Raw genomic sequence first — 15,927 nt, 5'->3', positions numbered from 1 at the left:
GTTAAAATGGCGCAGCTGAACCGAGAAAGCTTCTCTTGTTCCATCTGTCTGGATCTCCTGCAGGATCCCGTGGCTATCCCCTGTGGACACAGCTACTGTATGAGCTGTATTCAGACCCACTGGGACAAAGAGGATGAGAAGAAGGCCTACAGCTGTCCTCAGTGCAGGCAGACCTTCACACCCAGGCCTGTCCTGGGGAAACACACCCTGTTAGCAGGTTTAGTGGAGGAGCTGAAGAAGACTGGGCTCCAGGCTGCTCCTGCTGATCGTCTCTACGCTGGAGCTGAAGATGTGGCCTGTGACGTCTGCACAGGGAGGAAACTCAGAGCCCAGAAGTCCTGTCTGCAGTGTCTGATATCTTTCTGCCAAATGCACCTTCAGCCTCACTATGACATACCTGCATATGCAAAACACAAGCTGACGGAGCCGTCCAGGAAGCTCCAGGAGAACGTCTGCTCCCGTCATGATGAGGTGATGAAGATGTTCTGCCGCACTGATCAGGAGCTGATCTGTTATCTCTGCTCCGTGGACGAGCACCGAGGCCACGACACGGTCTCAGCCGCAGCAGAACACACCGAGAAGCAGAGAGAGCTGGAGGTGAGTCGACAAAACATCCGACAGAGAATCCAGGATAGAGAGAGAGATGTGAAGATGCTTCAAGAGGAGGTGGAGGCTGTCAGTCGCTCCGCTGATGAGGCTGTGGAGCACAGCCAGAAGATCTTCACTGAGCTGATCCGTCTCATGGAGAAACGGCGCTCTGATGTGGAGCTGCAGGTCCGATCTCAGCAGGAAACTGAAGTGAGGCGAGTCAAAGAGCTCCAGGAGAAGATGGAGGAGGAGATCACTGAGCTGAGGAAGAGAGACGCTGAGCTAGAGAAGCTCTCACACACAGAAGATCTTAACCAGTTTCTCCATGACTATCCATCTCTGACACAACTCAGTGAACCTACAGACTCATCCAGCATCACTGAACATCCTCTGAGAAGCTTCAAAGATGTGACAGCGGCTGTAACCGAAGTCAGAGACAGACTACAGGACCTTCTGGGTAAGAAATGGACAAACATCGCACAGACAGTGACTGAGGTGGATGTTTTACTGTCAGAACCAGAGCCCAGGACCAGAGCGGATTTCTTAAAATACGCACGAGACATCAGACTGGATCCAGACACAGCGAATTGGCTGCTGTTTTTATCTGACAGAAACAGAAGAGTAACTATTGAGGAGGAGGAGCAGTCTTACACCTTTCACCCAAAGAGATTTATGGAGTGGCGGCAGGTTCTGAGCTCAGAGAGTCTGACTGGACGCTGTTACTGGGAGGTGGAGTGGAGCGGATTTGGTCTTCGACTAGCCGTGGCTTACAACAGTATCAGCAGGACGGGCAGCAGGAATGAATGTGGATTTGGACAAAATAACAAATCCTGGGGATTAGACTGTGACACCGACAGTTTCAGCTTTTGGCACAACAATGTGGAAACCCCCGTTTCAGGTCCTCGGTCTTCAAGGATTGGAGTGTACCTGGATCACAGAGCAGGTATTTTGTCCTTCTACAGCATCTCTAAACGTAAAAACATGACTCTCCTCCACAGAGTCCGGACCACGTTCACTCGGCCTCTACATGCTGGACTCTGGTTGCGATATTTAGATCCTGGACTCACAGCTTTGCTCTGCAAACTCAAATAGACAGGATGGCAGATAGAGTTCTGAATTTTAATTATGAGACTATTTAGGGCCTTTCCACATGGAGACGAAAACGATGTGGTTTAGTTTTGAAAAATTTTTCGGAAAAGACGGAATCTTTTCAGGAAATATCTGCATAAACACGGAACCACTGAAACGACTGAAAACGATGTAGTGCATATGCCAAGCCTGTAAGTGGCGCTGTAATGCTGCCACGGAAATGCACCAAAAGAGAGAAGATTATGGCGCATGCATATAAAGGTTTTGTGTCGTATACAGTTTTGTTTTGGTCAGACCCGCGCAGGCGCCTTAAGAGAGCTACGCTGTGTGTGACGTAATCAACCCGTTTTCAAAAAGTATCATTTACAGTCACCCAAAATGCCGTTTCCGTGTGGATGATACGCCGATATGACAAAAACCTTTTGCATATACACCTGAATTAATTTCCGTGGGGGCGGGGCCTCAGTCCAAGTTTATGGGTTGTACTTTGGCATCCTCTCTTCTGTTCTGTAAATGTTTGAGCTGTATATATAACCCTATATGATAAGACTTTCTGTTGACTTTCCAGGCCGGAAACGGTTGTTAAAAATTTGCACTGATGTATTTGTTTGGATCATGTGAGAAAAAAAAAATATCTGATGTTCCTTTAGTGAAGATATTGTTCTTTTAAGTTTGGGGGTCAGTTTCTCTCCCTGAGCATTTAAACCAGTGATTAAGCTTATTTTTTTTTATCTGTCTGGGATGCAAAAAATTCTTTGACATCTGGGTTTTTATATCTAAAAGACAAAGACATTCGAAGCTGCTGAGATGAAGCAAAGATTAGTGTTAAGATGAAATCAGGAGTAGAGTTTTTCACATAGAAATGTTCATCCAAGAGTGATGAGACGTGTCAGAGTACTGCCATTCTGAGGTACATGTTATAAAAACGTTTAAATATTATCTCTAACCTCTGAAATGTTTCTAATGTTCCTGCATAATCACTCCAGCTGAGCTGGGTGTGTGAATGCTTAGTGTTTGTGGGATAGCGTGTTGCAGCCATCACCCTAGGGTGCAGGAGTGCAGGATTATATCGGCAGCATTAGGAGCTGAATATCTAACGTGAGACATCACTACTCAGTGCATTTACAGGAGGGACTCAGCAGCCCCACCCACAGAACTGGCTGGGCCCTAAGAAAGCTGAAGAACAGGCCCGCCCCAGCTTTGAGTCATCGATGATTTCACAGTGTGTCAAGTTGTTCTTCGGTTCTGATGTTGGAGTGATTTATTTGTGGCACTTTTTAACGCTTTTCTCCATCCATTATTGCAACATCTTTTTGACACTTTGAACCCATTTTCACAGATCTCTGACACTTTTTTAACCACTTTTTGGCCAAATTTGCATTTTTTGTTTTTTTTACATTTTTTGTCACTTTTTGCTAATATCTGTGACATATATTTACTTTTTTCCCGTTTTAACTGCTTATTGACATTTTCTTGCCATTTTTTCTTTTTTTCCACTCTTTGCCATTTTCAGCCTATTTCTCTCAATTGTTTGACACTATTTGCCTGTATCTGCAACATCTATTTGCCAATGTTTTTCTAACTTTGGCTGCCCTCTGCCATTTTTTGCCACTTTTTGCTAATTGCTGCAAAATCTATTTACTTTTTCATGCTTTAAGTGCTTATTGACATTTTCTTGCCATGTATATTTTTCCACTTTCAGCCTATTTCTCTCAATCTTTTGACACTATTTGTGCGTATCTGCGATATCTATTTGTACATTTTTTTGCTTACTTTAGCTGCCTTCTGCCATTTTTTGCCATTTTTTTTTTTTCTTACTTTTGTGCCACTCTTATCCTATTCTTGCCTCTTTTCCCCGTTTCTGACACCTTTTTGGCCACTTTTGCCAGTTTTTGCTGCATTTAACCCATTTTAATTCTTGCTGGCTATTTCTTCCTACATTTGTATCTTTTTTTGCCAATTTTCACCCCTTTTGTCAATCCTTCTTGCCACCTTACCCATTTTTGCCACTTATTTGCAACTTTTCACCCATTTTTAATCATTTTTATTCATCAGAATCACCTTATTTATTGCTTTTTGACCATTTTTGCTGCTTTTCACCAATTTTTATCCACTTTTTGCCCTTATTTTGCTTTCGTCTTTTTTTTTCTTTTTTACTTTTTTGCCACTTTTATTCCTTTCTTGTCCTTTTCACTCATTTCTTTCACATTTTTGGCCAGTTTTCACCTCTTTTGCCAGTTTTGATGCATTTTGCGAATCCTTTTGCTGCTTTACCCAGTTTTGCTATTTTTTTTGCAACTTTTCTCCAATTATAAAATCACTTTTTACCCTTTTTTGCCCATTTCTGTCACTTGTCAGCCTTTTTTCCCCACTTTTCATAAACTCACCAACATCCAGTATTGACTTTCAGCCTTGTCCCTTGCTCACAGAGATTTCTCCAGGTTCTCTGAATCTTCTGATGATATTCTTGACTGTAGATGATGGGATTATCAAAGCCTTCACAATTTTATATAAGACCATTTTTCAGCATTGTTTTACAGATGGTAAACTTCTGCCCATCTTTACTTCTGAGAGACTCTCTCTCTCTAAAATGCTCCTTTTATACCCAGTCATGATACTGACCTTTTGCCAGTGAAGCTAATTAGTTGCAAAACGTCTTATTTTCCAGCCTTTTGTTGCCATGCCCTTACTTTTTTGTTTCATGTTGCTGCCATCAAATTCAAAATGAGCTAATATTTTTCATGAAATGGTAAAATGTCTCAGCTTGAACAGCTGATGTGTTGTTTATGTTCTGTTGTGAATAAATATGGGTTTATGGGATCTGAAAATCATTGCATTCTGTTTTATTACATTTTATACAACGTCCCAACTTTTCTGGAATTGCAGTTGTACAAGAAAAGCTTAGTTAGTGAACAATATTACTTTAAAAAGCATAAACTGTGAAGGGGATCAGTATCATGTTCTAATCCTCACTGGATACTGAAACAGAAAAACTGGCGCTGTCACTTTAAGAGATCCAGTCACATGCTCATGAAGCCTGGTAACCCCTCCCTACTGGTCAGTCCAGTCTGTGCACTCATTTCCTTGTTTCCTCCCCTCACTGATCTACAAATACAGCAGAGTTTGACACACATGTGAGCAGCTGAGTGCAGCGCAGTGAAGATCAGAGAATCTACAGGCGCTGTTTGTGTTTGAATCTCCTTTTCAGAGGAAGTGAAACGCACAAACATCCACAAGGTGAGATGGCTCAGAGAGAAGCTCAGCAGGACTGTCAGACAGGTTCTGGTTCAGTCTTTGAGAAGGATCACATGTCTCTACCATGTGGACACAGCTCCTGTAAGGACTGTCTCCAAAGCTTCACAGCTGAAGGTAAATGTCTCTGCTACGTCTGTGTGATCCAGGGAGGCTTTGAGAGTGGGAAGCTGGATACTCGACTCAGAAAGAGAAGCATTGAAGCCCTACAGGTGGCTGTGGAGAGGATAAATCACTCTGCTGATGAAGCTGAAAAGGAGAGCAAGGAGATCTTCTCAGAGCTGATGCAGCTCATGAAGAGGAGACACTCTGATGTGAAGCAGAAGATCAGATCCAGACAGGAAGCTGAGGTGAGGCGAATGAAAGCGCTTCAGGAGAAGTTAGAGCAGGACATCACTGAGCTAGAAAAGCTCTCCAGCACAGAAGACGCCCCCCTGAGCCACAAAATCTGCCCTCTGAGCTTCTTTGAGGACGTGACGGCTTCTGTTTCAGGCATGAGAGATGGTGTCAAGGACATACTGGGGGAACACTGCACTAACAGTGACCAGGCAGCCATTGAACCCCTCATGTCAACCTTAACTCTGACACCTGAGCCCAAGACCAGACAGGAGTTCCTGCAGTACTCCTGCGATATCACCCTGGATCCTAACACGGCCCAGGTCCAGCTGCTGCTGTCAGAGGACAACAGAAGAGCCACGTTAGTGAGAGAGGAGCAGGTGTACCCCGACCACGCAGACAGATTCATCCGATGGCGTCAGGTCCTGAGTGCCCAGAGTCTGACCGGCCGCCGTTACTGGGAGGTGGAGGTGAGGACCAAGAGAGTGAACGTGGCCGTGTCCTACAAGGACATCGGCAGAGCGGGGCCCATTAACGAATGTGCGCTTGGATTCTACAAGCAGTCTTGGTCAATGGAGTGTAACACCCACAACGGCAAGTTCATCCATGAGGGCGTCAAAACTCACATCCCGGGCCTCCCGTCCAACAGAATCGGGGTCTACCTGGACCACGGCGCAGGTGTTCTGGCCTTCTACGGCGTCTCTGACACCATGACGCTCCTCCACAGAGTCCAGACCAGGTTCACTCAGCCTCTCCATGCTGGACTCTGGCTTGCAGGTTATAATGGAGCCTATGCTGAGTTCTGCAAGCTGACCTTGAGGAGAGACATTCAGCAGCAAAGCCTTAATATCCTTACTGTGGCCTGAGCTCAGCTCTGTTTATTGTAGCTCTCAGTGATTTAGATTATAGATCTGTGTTACCCAACCCTGCTCAACCAAAGAGCCAAGTATCTGAAAAACACCTTTGCAAGAGCCACAATCTAAGTGGTAAATAGGGGGTTAATTGGCAATAAAAATAAGTTAAAGCTGGCAAAATAGGTAAAAAAAGTGGTCAAAAATGGGTGAACAGGGGTAAAATGGGCAGCACATGACAAAAACTGGGTAAAAAGTGACCAAAAAATGGCTTACAGGTTGCAATAATGGTAAAAAAAAAGAAAAAGTGGCAAAAACTTGGCAAAGAAAGAGTAAAAATGTAACAACAATTGGCAAAAAGCAACAAAAAGATGGAGAAAGATGAGTAAAAAGTGACAAAAATTGGCTAAAATAACAAAAAGGTGGAGAAAGATGAGTAAAAAGTGACAAAAATTGGCTAAAATAACAAAAAGGTGGAGAAAGATGAGTAAAAAAGTGACAAAAATAGCAAAAAGATGGAGAAAGATGAGTAAAAAGTGACAAAAATTGGCTAAAATAACAAAAAGGTGGAGAAAGATGAGTAAAAAAGTGACAAAAATAGCAAAAAGATGGAGAAAGATGAGTAAAAAGTGACAAAAATTGGCAAAAAAATGTAAAAGGGGCAAAAATTGGTAAAAATAACAAAAAAATTGAGAAAGATGAGTAAAAAGTGTCAAAAAATGGCTAAAAAACAAAAAGGTGGAGAAAGATGAGTAAAAAGTAACTTAAATTGGCAAAAAGGTTGGAGAAAATGAATGAAAAGTGACTAAAATTAGCAAAAAGGTGGAAAAGGTGAGTAAAAAGTGCCTACATTGGCAAAAACAGCAAAAGGGAAAATGAGTAAAAATTGTCAAAAAGCAGCAGAAAGGTGGGGGAAAATGAGAAAAGTGACTAAAAAGGGGAAAAATGCAATCTTCAAAAAGCAGGATAATAGAGGCAAAACATGGTGAAAATGGGTAAAAATAGGATTCAAGTGGCAAAAAGGGTAAAAGAGGGCAAAAATGGAAAAATAAGGGCAACGGAAATATACAGAGAAAAATAACGTTTGAAAATGTAGAAGTGTGGGAAACAAATTTCAGCGAATAATTCTGAGGTCAAAGTTTCCTTTTTTATGGTTTTCCGGGGGAATAAAATTTCAAATTAAGAATAAAAGAGCCACAAATCATCAGAAAAGAGCCACATGTGGCTCTAGAGCCACGGGTTGAGTCTCACTGTTACAGATGATCTGTTATTACATTTACTGCACCAATCACTGATCAGATTATAAAGTCCTCTAGCTTTGCTCTGCTGCCATATCTGGCTTCTTTTCACTCTCCAGTCTCACCAAATGCTCAGACAGCAGCACTATCTGGTTAGACTTTGACCTCCTGAGACCCCAGCTTCTGTTGGGAACGCATTTTTAGTTTCTCCCACATGTTTGGAATGAGTAAGGCCTGATTAGTCAAAAAAGACCTGAGCCTTGTCTTTAAAGAGGAAGTAGTTTTCATGAAAAGAAATGTGCCTACATTTGAGGAAATAGGCTTATTTATATACAACACAAAACAACATTATCATTTATTTTACCAAGTATGAAATAAAACCACACTAAAAGTACTGGAGGGTTTGGAAAATTTCCTTTAAAGTTTTTAAAGATTTTCAAATTAACCCCCCCCCCCATTCTGAAAAATAAAATACCCCAAATTTCCTTGAATAATCCCCAAATGTTTGGGTGAACATTTCTAAAAAATAAATAAATAAAAAAGTCAAAATAGTTAAATATTTTTCCCCGAAAAACAATCCATGGAAAATAGCTGAAATTTTCAAGAAAATCACCCCAAATTTCAAAGTAAATATCCCAAAAGTACAAATAATTTTCTCCATAAAAAATATGGAAAATTCCCTTAACTTCTTAACTTTCTATAAAAATTCAGGAAATTTTCCCCGAAATTTTAAATCAAATTGCAAAAAAACAAAACAAAAAACAAAACAAACAAACAAACAAACAAACAAACAAAAAAAACATAAAAGTTTGGAAGATTTCAAAGCAAACCCCTCTCATCCAAAACTTCAGCTCAAACTTTCCAAAATATACACAATTTTTTTTTTTTTTTTACAAATGTAGAATTCTGTTGCAGGAAAGCCTAAATGTGGAGTCCTCATATGAACATTCAGGGTCTCAGGAGGTTAAAGGTCAGCCAATGAACATCTTAGCCTGGACCAGCAGAGTGAGCGTATGACATCACTTCCTGTTTTCCTGCTGCTACTGAATCGCTCTTTCCTCCTGTTAAATTGTTGATTTTTCTGCATTTTCTGGTTGCATTTTTGACTTTGGTTTGAATACGTTCATCTTGTCATAATAAATATTGATCACTGGTCTCAGGTGTCGTTTTGGTCTTGAGAAACCTGTATCAGTATCTAGAAAGCTTTAAAACAGCATGGTTCATTTAAAATGAAAAGTTTTAAAGAAGATATTTCTGAACAATGAGTGCTTTTCTTTCTGTGTTTTTAAGAATTATCTTTCAATGTTGATTTTGTCAGCTAATCTACGACTAAACATGTTTGTCCATTTGCTGGAGGAAGATGTGACCAACACGAGCTAAAAATAGATCTCTGACCAAAAGTAAGTAAAGCTTAAATGTTGGTGCTCAACTCTGTAGGTAGTGAGTTAATATGAGGGTTTTACATTTCGATGAGTCTGACAGTTTTTCAAAGTAAATTATTACAAGGAGAATATATGCTTGGACTTAAGGAAGGAGTAAAATGTCAGGACTATTAAGTGGCTGAAACTGGACTTAAATGTCAGATTCTTTAAACTAAGATAGGACTAAAATTATAGAGGTTAAACATGACTCAAACGTGACTAAAGGTAAAAACAGTCATACTCAAGTTTAAAAAGGCTGCCAAGTTCAACATTACAGTGACCAGGCATAAAACTGACATTTTGCACACTGACTCTGATACCTTATTTTTTCTCTTCGTTGCTAAATTTCTGCAGTACGAGACAAAAAGATGTCATGAAGCAGTGTGACTGATTTAGAGGTGCTTTAACTGCTTGAAAAAAGATGAAGCACTGGGTCCATCCATCCTCACAGAGCCCTGAATAAACTTTGATTCCAGTTATTCCAGTCTGCTGCCTCGTTTAGTGACTGTGGAATAAAGGGAATATATTCAATGATCACAAATTCCTTCCTGTAAATTATCATCAATACCACATTCATAACCCTATTCCAGAAAAAGATGTATTTTCAGGGTTATGACAGTAAACGACCCATTTTGCAACAAAATACAATTTAAAAAAAACCCTAGATTTTCATGCAAGCAATTAAAAGCGTGTCAGCAAGTAAATAAAAATTAAACCCAGCCTTGCAGGGTCATTTGAAACTCTACTCTGGTGTCTTATTTAAGGGTCATTGGATGCTAAAGACAGGACATGGAGATCAGGACATGTTGAGGGGAGGTTGTGCTGCTCTGCTTCCTCTGTACTCTGAAATCCTCCAGACTGCCCAAACCCAAGGGTCATTAAGTCTTTAGTCTCAGTAATCAGTCAGTCAGTCCTAGATTAATGGCTCCATCAGTCAGGTTTACATCTCAATCACCAACAGTCAGGTTAGACGACCTTTCTGCCTCTCACATACACGCCTAAAAGATGGGTAAGAAACAATAATGGGTTGTTGGTCTGGGTGATTGTGCTTCTTAATGCAAACTGTTAACTCAGTTTCTCTGGGACTCCATAGCAGTGTAAATCTCCCTTTACCACTGTCAGACACTAAATCATCAAAAAGCACGGTAAACTTTCAGAGCAACTGGTGGAAAAGCTGTTTGTAAGAGGTACATGTATCTCAGAGGGAATAAACCCGGCATAATAAGGTACAGGGGTGCAGCTAGGGATTTGAGCCCCCCAGAGTCTTTCCTTAATAATATTTCTGCATTTTAATGTATTTTTGAAACATAATTTCCCCATTTGTGAGCAACATCTTTACTACGGTTAAATTAAAATTACATGCAATATTTTGTGATTCATCTAGTCCAATGTTACTCAACCAAAGACACAAACCGTTGAAAAATGCATTTGCAAGAGCCACAATCTAAGTGGTGAAAAGTGGCAAATAAAATAAGTTAAATGTGGCAAAAATGGTCAAATAGCATCAAAAAAACTGAGAAAAGGGGCAAAAAGTGGCTAAAATGGGAAGAAAGCTGAAAAAATTGGAAGAAAAAGTGAGTAAACTGTTCAAAAATCAGAAAAAGGTTGGAACACTCTGCAAAAAGTGGCATTTAATTGCAAAAGGCAGCTTAAATGGAGGCATAAACAGGCAAAGAAACTGCAAAAAGCAGGATATAAGTGGCAAAAATGGACAAGAAATGACAAAAAGGAGTGGCAAAAATGGGCTTAAAGCGGCAAACACTGGGAGAAAAATGGTAAAAAAAGGGCAGAAAGTGGCAAAAATGGGTGGGAAGTGACCAAAACATTAGTTAAAGGTAGCAAAAATGTTTCTAAAGTGGCAAAAACGGCAAAAAATGAGTGTAAAGTGACTAAATAGGGCAAAAATCAGAAAAAAAGGGTGGAAAAATGGGCAGAAAGTGGCATTTGATTGCAAAATGCAGCTTAAATAGGCAAGAAGTGGCAACAAAGGCAAAAACTTGCAAAAAGCAGGATAAAAGTGGCAAAAAAGGGCGAGAAGTGACAAAAAAGTGGCAAAAATGGGCTTAAAGCAGCAAAAACCGGGAGAAAATGGCATAAAAGGGCAGAAAGAAGCAAAAATGGGTGGGAAGTGACCAAAAAAATGAGTTAAAGGTGGCAAAAATGGTCCTACAGTAGCAAAAACTAGGCAAAAAGGAGTGTAAAGTGACTCAAAAATCAAAAATCAGAAAAAATGGGCAGAAAGTGGCATTTAATTGGCGAGAAGTGGCAAAAAAGGCAAAAACAGGCAAACATTGCAAAAAGCATGAAAAAAGTTTCAACAATGGGCTAAAAGCGGCAAACACTCGGAGAAAAATGGCAAAAATGGTCAGAAAGTGACCAAAAAATTAGTTAAAGGTAGCAAAAATGGTCCAAAAGTGGCAAAAAAAAGTGTGAAAGTGACTTTAGTGGGCAAAAAGCATAAACGAGTGGCAAAATGGAGACAATCACAGTTCTTCCCAGATCCACAACAGTCCAGCTGACAGCTGAATTTACTGCATGCCAGTGGGTCCAGAGTGTGACTTTAGTATTCACTACTATTATGTACAGGGATGATCATCAGCTGACTAAAAAGACAGTTCATACCCACTGATCAAACACACGAGTCTAGTTTAACTCAGCTAAAAATCAGTCGGCTAACTGTTCCATAAACGACGTTTTAAACTCATGTTTGTAAACCAGGAGCTGTGTATCTTCGGGATATCTTGTCTCCCGGTTTCTCATAAACTCTAAATAGACAGGGTGTGTGATGGCCACCTGGGGGCGCCCTACAAAGAGAGGTGGGAAACCTTTAGTCGCCCCTCTTGCTCGTTGGTCCTTGGCCCCGCCCACTTCCGGGTTACCGCGCTTCTGTGTGCTGTTGCCATGGATGCCAACTGCCTCCTCTTTACTAGTTTCTCTCTGTTTTAGTCCCGCTGTAACCCCACGTCTCTGCTCGGTTCTTCTAGACCCTTCTCTGTGTTTCTCTGTGGGGATTTCTCCTGAAGCTACGTCCTCGTCCTCCCTCCCTCTGCTGTTGCAGTCTGGTTGGTGTGTGGCCCTCCTAGCCAACTTTCTTGAGCATTTCTAGCCGGCTGTCTCCTCCTATTCTTTAGCTTTTTCTAAACGGGCTCGTCTCTTTTGTTTGTCAGAGCCCTGACACGGAGCTGACGTGGGACGCGGCTGTTTTGCTCTGGTCCTGCTGGTTCTGGTCTGTTTGGCTGGGTTTGGTCTCTCTTCATGAGTCTGCCCTCAGAGTTTGTGGCTGTCCTCGACCTGGCTGACCATCCTCACTGCCTGGATCTGTGACCATCTCTGCGTGAGTTTTATTTATGTATTTCCTGTGGGGGTTATTTCTGATTGTCTCCTTTTTTAATATTACTTTTTAGGGGTCTTTTTTAATACTGCTTTTGGTGGTTATTTTTGGTGGTTTATTTATTGATTTTTAGTATTTCTTTTTGGGGTTTTATTTTTTGATTATTTTTTTGGGGTTTATTTTTTATTTTTAGGGGTTGATTTGATTTCTGGTTATTTTTTGGGGGGGTTATTATTTTATTTTTGTGAGCTTTATTTCTGATTATTTCCTCTGGGGGTTATTCCTGATTGTCTCCTTCTTTAAATATTACTTTTCGGAGGGCATTTTTTAATACTTCTTTTAGTGGTTATTTTTTAAAATTTCATTTTGGGGTTATTTTCTGCTACTTTTTGGGGTTGATTTCTGATTATTTTTCGGGGGTTATTTTTATTTTAGGGGTTGATTTCTGGTTATTTCTTTTTGGGGTTTATTTTTTAATACTACTTTTTTTTTAAAGAAAATTTGTTTTTTTTAATTTTTTATTTTATTTAAATTTTTTTATGGGTTGATTTCTGGTTATTTCTTTGTGGGGTTTATTTTCAATAGCTATTACTTTTGGGGGGTTATTTATTAATATTTCTTTTTTTCTTTTTTTCTTTTTCTTATTATTTCTTTCTGGGCTTTACTTCTGATAATTTCTATTTTTTCTGATTATTTCTTTGTGGAGTTATTATTATTTTGTTAATTTCTGCTTATTTAGTTTTTTTCCCCCTTTAGGTTGTTTGCTTGTGACATTTTTTTCTTTGCATTTTATGAATTTGGCCCTTCTGATTTTCCTTTTTGTCCTTTCACAGCTGAGAGCTGCAGGTGGAGGAGCTGGCGTCCCCCCCTGGCGTCCCCCCCCCCCCGGTGTCCCCCCTGGTGTCCCCCCTGGTGTCCCCCCGGTACCGTGTTTCCCTGGTTTGGACCTCTTCCACTACGATTGAATGTGCGCTTGACACGAGCATCCAGGGCGCCTCAGTTTGTTTTCTGGTTTTTGGAAGTCTTTCACTCCACATCAGCCCTTTTTAACTCTGGTAAGCTTCAGCCTCAGAGTGGCCTTCCCATTTTCCCTCAGTCCCTTTTTTAAATAGATTTAAATTATTTCTAGTTGTGACTTTTTTTATTAATCAAATTTTTATGAACTGGAACCACGTCTCCCACCTATTAGTAACAGACCTGGGTCCTTATTGTGGGTGGGTTAGCTCCTTTGGTGAAAACTAAAAAGTGTGGTTTTGCATCCTCGTGTAAACCTTAGACTTTTAGCCCCGCCCTGTTGGGAGCTTGTCGCCTCCCTCCATGTGTTATAAAAGAGCAAACACAGAGGTGGATAATGAATGATAGCCAGCAGACACAGAGCTGAGCACCTCACCAAGTGACTGAAGGAAGATAAAGGAGAGCAGATCTGGATTAAATTGGCTGAGATGTGGCAGGTCAGAGAGACTATCTCATGTCACATTTGTCAGGACGTCCTGAACGAGCCGGCGACCATCCCCTGTGGTCACAGCTTCTGCTTGAGCTGCATTGAAATCCACTGGGCTGATGTGGTAGGGGAAAAGACCCCCAGCTGTCCTCAGTGTGGCCTGACCTTCGCTCTGAAGCCTAACCTTGTGAAAAGCACCACGCTGGCAGTGTTAGTGGAGGAGCTGAAGACCGGACTCCGGGCCGCTCCTGTGGATCACATCTACGCTGGACCCGAAGATGTGACCTGCGACGTCTGCTCTGGTAGGAAGCGGAGAGCCAGCAAGTCCTGTCTGCAGTGCCTGGCATCGTACTGTGAAGAAGACCTCCAGTTTCATCGTGAAGCTCCTGCCTTCAAAAAACACAAGCTGATGGAGCCATCCAGAGAGCTTCAGGAGATGTTAAGCTGTCCTGATCAGGAGTCTACCTGTTACCTCTGCACGGTCGAAGAGCCCAAAGGCAGTGATATCACTTCAGCAGAACGGGCTGAGAAGCAGGGAGAGCTGGAGGCTGGTCGACGACTGGTTCAGCAGAAAATCAAAGACAGACAGAGGGAGATGAGGCTGCTTCAGCAGGAGATGGAGGCTATCAAACGCTCTGCTGATGAAGCAGTGGAGCACAATGAGAAGACTCTCTCTGAGCTCATCCAGCTCTTGGAAAAGAGGCGCTCTGATGTGACGAAGCAGGTCAGATCTCAGCAGGAAACGGAAATGACACGGGTCAGAGAGCTTCAGGAGAAGCTGGAGACGGAGATCAGTGAGCTGAAGAGGAGAGACATTGACCTGGAGGAGCTCTCAAACACGGACGATGATGTCCAGTTTCTGCAGGACTACCAGTCACTGCCACCACTCAGAGAAGATCCAGACTCTTCCAGCATCAGAAACCGTCCTCTCAGATACTTTGGAGACGCGACAGCAGCTGTGTCAGAACTCAGAGACAAACTCCATGATGATCTGAGTGAGAAATGGACAAACATCTTAGAGACTGTGACTGGAGTGGATGTTTTACTAACCGAACCAGAACCCAAGACCAGAGCGGATTTCTTACGCTATACTAGAATCCTTACCTGGGATCCAAACACGGTAAGCGAACGACTGGTGTTAGCTCAAGGTCTCAAAAAAGTAACACTGATGGATGAAGAACAGTCCTACCCCAAACACCCAGAGAGGTTCTCCTTCTGGGCCCAGGTCCTGAGTAAAGAAGGTCTGACTGGACGGTGCTACTGGGAGGTGGAGTGGAACAGAATAGGAGTGTATGTCGCTGTGGCGTACAAGGACGCATCCAGAGAGAGAGGGGATCCTGGGATATTTGGGATCAATGACAAATCCTGGGCGCTAGAATGCATAGAGGAGGATTACAACTTTTGGCACAACATTGTGAGCATCCCCGTCAAAGGACCCTGGTCCTCGAAAGTAGGAGTTTACCTGAATCACAGTGCAGGGGTTCTGGCCTTCTACAGCATCTCCAGGAAAAAGGAAATGACTCTCCTCCATAGAGTCCACACCAGATTCACCGAGCCTCTACACGCTGGAGTCCACCTTAGGTGTCTGTCTCCTGGACTCTCTGCTAAGCTCTGTAAGCTGAAGTAGACTGAGGGCATTCAGGGGGGAATTAAGGCTGATGTTGCTGAAGGCTGATTGTTAATGCATCCTGGCCTGTTGTGGAACTTTATCGGCTCTGATTGTGATTCCTCTGTTGTGTCTGTGAATGTTTCATAGAGGCTTTAATGGCTGATGATGACTGTTTGGTTTGTTTTGGTGGTATATTTATTCAAATCTGTTCATGCACTGACCCGCCTCATCATAAGTTACAACAGACTTGTAACGTAACTCTGCAGAATGTCTGTGGTTCTTTCAAAAATAAATTCAAAAAAGAAGCAGAAACTTTTTGTTTTTATTAAGTAGTACTATGTCTACCTCAGGATTCTATGAGACGTCAAAGGGGGACTGAGAGCCGTCTAGGGGGGTCTGCGGTGATGCTCCCCCTGGGAGAATATTAGTTAGGGCTGAACGATTTGCAAAAATAATCTAATTGCATTTTTTTTCCCAAATATTGCAATTGTGATTTACTATGCAGTTATTCTTGGGTTAATCTTAGGGCTGGGTGATTAACCGCAAATTAGATTAAATCGCAATATGGCATGCTGCAATTTTCAAATCGCAGACAGTGCAATATTTCTTTAACCTGAAAAGAATCAAACTACCAGTTTGATATAATCCTTTTTTATGCTTTATACCAGTGTTACTAAACCAAAGCGCCAAATAGTTGAAAAATATCTTCGCAAGCGCCACAATCTAAGTGGTAAAAAGTGGCAAAAACAGCTTGAAGTAGCAATAAAAATA

The 15,927-nt window shown here is 41.7% G+C and overlaps 3 protein-coding genes across 3 annotated transcripts; all 3 read left to right on the top strand.

Moving 5' to 3' along the window:
• Window positions 1-3,790, top strand: LOC121519554 (tripartite motif-containing protein 16-like). The gene has a single exon (XM_041802297.1). It carries the CDS (start codon window positions 7-9, stop codon window positions 1,678-1,680), a length of 1,674 nt encoding a protein of 557 aa, XP_041658231.1. The 5' UTR covers window positions 1-6; the 3' UTR covers window positions 1,681-3,790.
• Window positions 3,791-4,919: 1,129 nt separating this feature from the next.
• On the top strand, window positions 4,920-6,131 carry LOC121520265 (tripartite motif-containing protein 16-like). The gene has a single exon (XM_041803639.1). It carries the CDS (start codon window positions 4,920-4,922, stop codon window positions 6,129-6,131), a length of 1,212 nt encoding a protein of 403 aa, XP_041659573.1.
• On the top strand, window positions 5,685-15,454 carry LOC121519582 (tripartite motif-containing protein 16-like). The gene is made up of 4 exons (XM_041802340.1): window positions 5,685-5,735; window positions 11,760-11,841; window positions 11,943-12,109; window positions 12,940-15,454. Exon 4 carries the CDS (start codon window positions 13,549-13,551, stop codon window positions 15,172-15,174), a length of 1,626 nt encoding a protein of 541 aa, XP_041658274.1. The 5' UTR covers window positions 5,685-5,735; window positions 11,760-11,841; window positions 11,943-12,109; window positions 12,940-13,548; the 3' UTR covers window positions 15,175-15,454.
• The last annotated feature ends 473 nt before the right edge of the window (window positions 15,455-15,927 follow it).

This window comes from Cheilinus undulatus, linkage group 13 (assembly GCF_018320785.1).
Source record: "Cheilinus undulatus linkage group 13, ASM1832078v1, whole genome shotgun sequence".
Classification (NCBI taxonomy): domain Eukaryota; kingdom Metazoa; phylum Chordata; class Actinopteri; order Labriformes; family Labridae; genus Cheilinus; species Cheilinus undulatus.
This window is presented reverse-complemented; position numbering and strand designations above follow the sequence as displayed.

What these genes read in the sequence shown, in the direction of transcription:
- LOC121520265 (XM_041803639.1), top strand. Translation starts at nt 4,920, where the DNA reads ATGGCTCAGAGAGAAGCTCAGCAGGACTGTCAGACAGGTTCTGGTTCA.
- LOC121519554 (XM_041802297.1), top strand. Translation starts at nt 7, where the DNA reads ATGGCGCAGCTGAACCGAGAAAGCTTCTCTTGTTCCATCTGTCTGGAT.
- LOC121519582 (XM_041802340.1), top strand. Translation starts at nt 13,549, where the DNA reads ATGTGGCAGGTCAGAGAGACTATCTCATGTCACATTTGTCAGGACGTC.